The sequence below is a fragment of the Colobus angolensis genome, unplaced genomic scaffold, assembly GCF_000951035.1.
Source record: "Colobus angolensis palliatus isolate OR3802 unplaced genomic scaffold, Cang.pa_1.0 Scaffold119, whole genome shotgun sequence".
Classification (NCBI taxonomy): domain Eukaryota; kingdom Metazoa; phylum Chordata; class Mammalia; order Primates; family Cercopithecidae; genus Colobus; species Colobus angolensis.
Genome location: NW_012113030.1, coordinates 228,044 through 231,631, shown reverse-complemented (window position 1 = coordinate 231,631; position 3,588 = coordinate 228,044). Strand labels below are relative to the sequence as shown.

Sequence of the window (3,588 nt, the reverse complement as noted above, 5' to 3'; positions counted from 1 at the left end):
GGCAGAAGTCATTATTATTCTTATCCCCATTTGTTTTACCTTTTGATAATTAACCTTTCTGCCTTCCGGTAACTGAAAGTAACATGTAAGAAATAACAATACGAGCTTCACCGTGGTCTCGATCTCCTGACCTTGTTATCCACCCGCCTCGGCCTCCCAAAGTGCTGGGATTACAGGCTTGAGCCACCGCGCCCGGCAGAAGTCATTATTATTCTTATCCCCATTTGTTTTACCTTTTGATAATTAACCTTTCTGCCTTCCGGTAACTGAAAGTAACATGTAAGAAATACAATTACTTAATTATGGTTGCACACTCAGGAGAAGGAATATAGTAGATAGAGTACAATTTAGGGTTCTGTGGAAATGCTTTATAAGGGCTGGTTAGATAAAAACAAAACAGTAAAGAGGCCTTTTTATCCTTGAACAAGCAAAGTGACAAAGTAAAGTTAAAAGAGAGGCAGTGATAACTGATGTTTGGATTGCCCAAAGAAAGTTGAGAACAGGAGGCTTCATATCACAGGAATCATCAAACTAAGACTTCCTCAGTATAGCAGCCTCAACGGTCTTGTCTTGTGCTGCTGGACTGTCTTTAAGCCTTGTCCTGAATGCCTGAATTACATAACATTAGAGTGACTATATATATGAATTGAATCCTATATTCTGCATAAAACTTGTTCAGTTCTGAAGAATGCTGGAGTCTGGTTCATTACTTTCTAACTTTTTCATGAATAAGGGACCAATGACCTGTATTTAATAAATATTTGCTAGATAGGAAACATGTTTTCTATTACTCTTTAGATTATTCTAAGCACATAATAGGTCTTTTAACCATTTGATTGGTGAGAAACCTGTGGTTCATCTAGAGAAATTACTTAATCACGGTCATGTTTAAAAAGTAGTAAATCATGGTTATTTGCCTTGTGACAAATCTGTAATTTACTTGAAATTCATAGTAAATTTGTTTTATTTATGAAGGTTCAAGTGAAAATTTTATAATCAGTTATGTACAGGTGATTAACGCATACTGAAAAATATCTGGGCTATATTATGCCACACCTCATGCGATATTTCTTTATAGTAAAGTTTAATAGATTAAGAGTGGGTATGTCTCTGTGAGTGAATCTGAAAGGCAGATACCAGCTTAGTATTGAGAATGAACTGGCTGGAATCTAAAACACTGAGTGTTCTGCATACGCAGGTCCTACCTATGTCATCTCAGCCTTCCTCCTCTGGACATTAAAAGGGATTCTCTGTCTAAACTAAAATGTCCGTGATGTTTTAGAAGAAAGTGACTTTTGAAGATGTAGCTATTGACTTCACCCAGGAAGAGTGGGCCGTGATGGACACATCCAAGAGAAAGCTGTACAGAGATGTATTGCTGGAAAACGTCAGTCACCTGGTGTCCCTTGGTGAGTCCCTCAACATTCACATACGTATGTAGACACACATTGACTCATTCATTCAATAAGTCTTGGAACAGTTTCCCCATATCTCACTCTAATCTCTTCTTTGATTCTCTCACAGATCTTATCTGAAAAAAGTTTGAGATCTCCAAATCTGTCTGAAAGAAATATCTTTATTTTATTTTATTTTATTTTGTTTTATTAGTTTGTCACTCAATTAGAATGTAATCTTGACAAGGATTTCATGATTTCCTTGGTACTCAGTCTCTAATACTGAGAACAGACCTGGGAACTTAATGAATATTTTCAATGTATTAAATTAAATATTTTCTAAATAACTCTTCTGCTTTAGTCACTATGCTTAGGATGAGACCAATTAGTGAAAACAATAGCAATATCTTTTCTGTATAGAACACCAATTATTTTTGTCAATCAAATGTTTTTTTTGTTCTGCATGAGAATAATAATAAACATACTGTGCAGAGATTGAATTATTCTCTTTCTGAAAAGACTGTGTATTATGCATTGTGTCTTGGAACTTAGGCATGGACTCAGCATTCATAGGTCCTGACTGTTTTGAATTTCCTTTTCCTGATGGACCTTTCGTTTGTATTTATTTTCTAGTCTCACGTCGGGTGAGAAAAATCCTGGGGAGTTTTCTGTGTTCTAAGTCTTGTGGCCTGAGCTGATCTTCACTGTTTTTATTCTTCCTTGATAGCCTGCCTTACAGTTGGTGATAATGCACATTTATTGACAGTGAACTCAAAACACATGTACTGTTTCCACTAACAGGGTACCAGACAAGCAAATCCTATATAATTTTGCAGCTGGAGCAAGGAAAAGAGCTCTAGCGGGAAGGAAGAGAATTTCTCCAAGGCCAGAATCTGGGTAAGCAACAGGGTCCTGTGCTCTAATAGGAGGAGGTGCTTTGTCAATGAATAATATCAGTCAAATATTAATTAGCGCTTTTATTAAATGAGTGATAATTTCTAAAATGTAGGTTAAGCTACTGGAGCAGAATTCCTTAGATGTTATTATCATTTTGTTCATATGTCAGATGCTACTCTTGTGTCCTCTTGCCTTTTCTTTTACTTTCGGGAAAAGGATAATTCATGTACTTTTTGGGGTTAAACTGTCACATGCTGACTCTTTTCCCGATACCCCTGTGAAGACTATCCCTCTATTTATCTGCCTGATATCTCATCTCCATTTTAACTCTTTTCACATTTTAATTTTAAATCTCTTTTCTAATTGCTGACGCCGTACAATCTGTTTCTTCTATTGAAGTATTTTCTTCATTTGACACATTTGCCACATCTAAGTGTCAATTTTTGAAAAAAAGTAAATGGGCCTTGGGGTTTTTCAAACAATTTTATCACCATAATACCAAGGTAACAATTTATTTTTCAATTATTTCAGACAAGGAAAGTGCCCTTAAGAAAAAACACACGATATCCATGCATCCTATCAGAAAAGATGCATCCACCGGTATGACAATGGTGAGTTTTATAGCTGTGTACACCAGTCATCGAAGTTAAAGACCTGGTAATGGGTTAAGTTAGTAATGATGCACAGTCACCTGAGTGTAATTAGGCTGGCATTAAGTGCTTTCTAAGCAAAAAAAATTTTGACACTTTGAATTCAGTGAATAAGGTGACCTGTGTTCTAAACCATAACATGAGATCTTTAAAATAGAACAAGTGCATATACATTGCTCATGCTCAGACTTTGAAAGATATTGATATCATCACAATTAATGGAATAACTCTGCAGTTGGGATCTTACAAAAGAGAAAATATCTGTTTCTGCAGGAGATAATGTGAATGCAAGTGTCAATCGAGAAAAATGACGAGACAAGTCTCAATCATTTTAGGAGATTTATTTGCCAGAGTTAAGGACATGCACCTGGGGGACAGGTGTATACCTTTATCCAAAGATGATTTTCTCTAAATTTATAGGGGGAAAGGGTGGGATATTGAGAAGTACACCATTTTCGTGTAAAAGGTGGGTAGAAAAAAATAGTCATTCATGCATTTTTCTGGCTCAGTGAATCTGGATTTTTTTTTACATGAGATGACGTAAACAAATGAGGCACAGGAATAATGCAGGAAAGCTGCATTTTATATAAGACAACATAGGCAAAATGGGGCAGGGAAACAATCGGATATGCATTTGTGTCTGGTGA

The 3,588-nt window shown here is 36.1% G+C and overlaps 1 protein-coding gene across 1 annotated transcript in view; it reads left to right on the top strand.

The window, feature by feature from the left end:
* Nucleotides 1-3,588, top strand: part of LOC105500862 (zinc finger protein 705A-like) — a 7,009-nt gene that overhangs the window by 2,551 nt on the left and 870 nt on the right. The window contains 3 exon segments of the mRNA XM_011926543.1: nt 1,283-1,409; nt 2,196-2,291; nt 2,823-2,902. Coding sequence (XP_011781933.1) covers nt 1,283-1,409; nt 2,196-2,291; nt 2,823-2,902 — 303 coding nt within the window.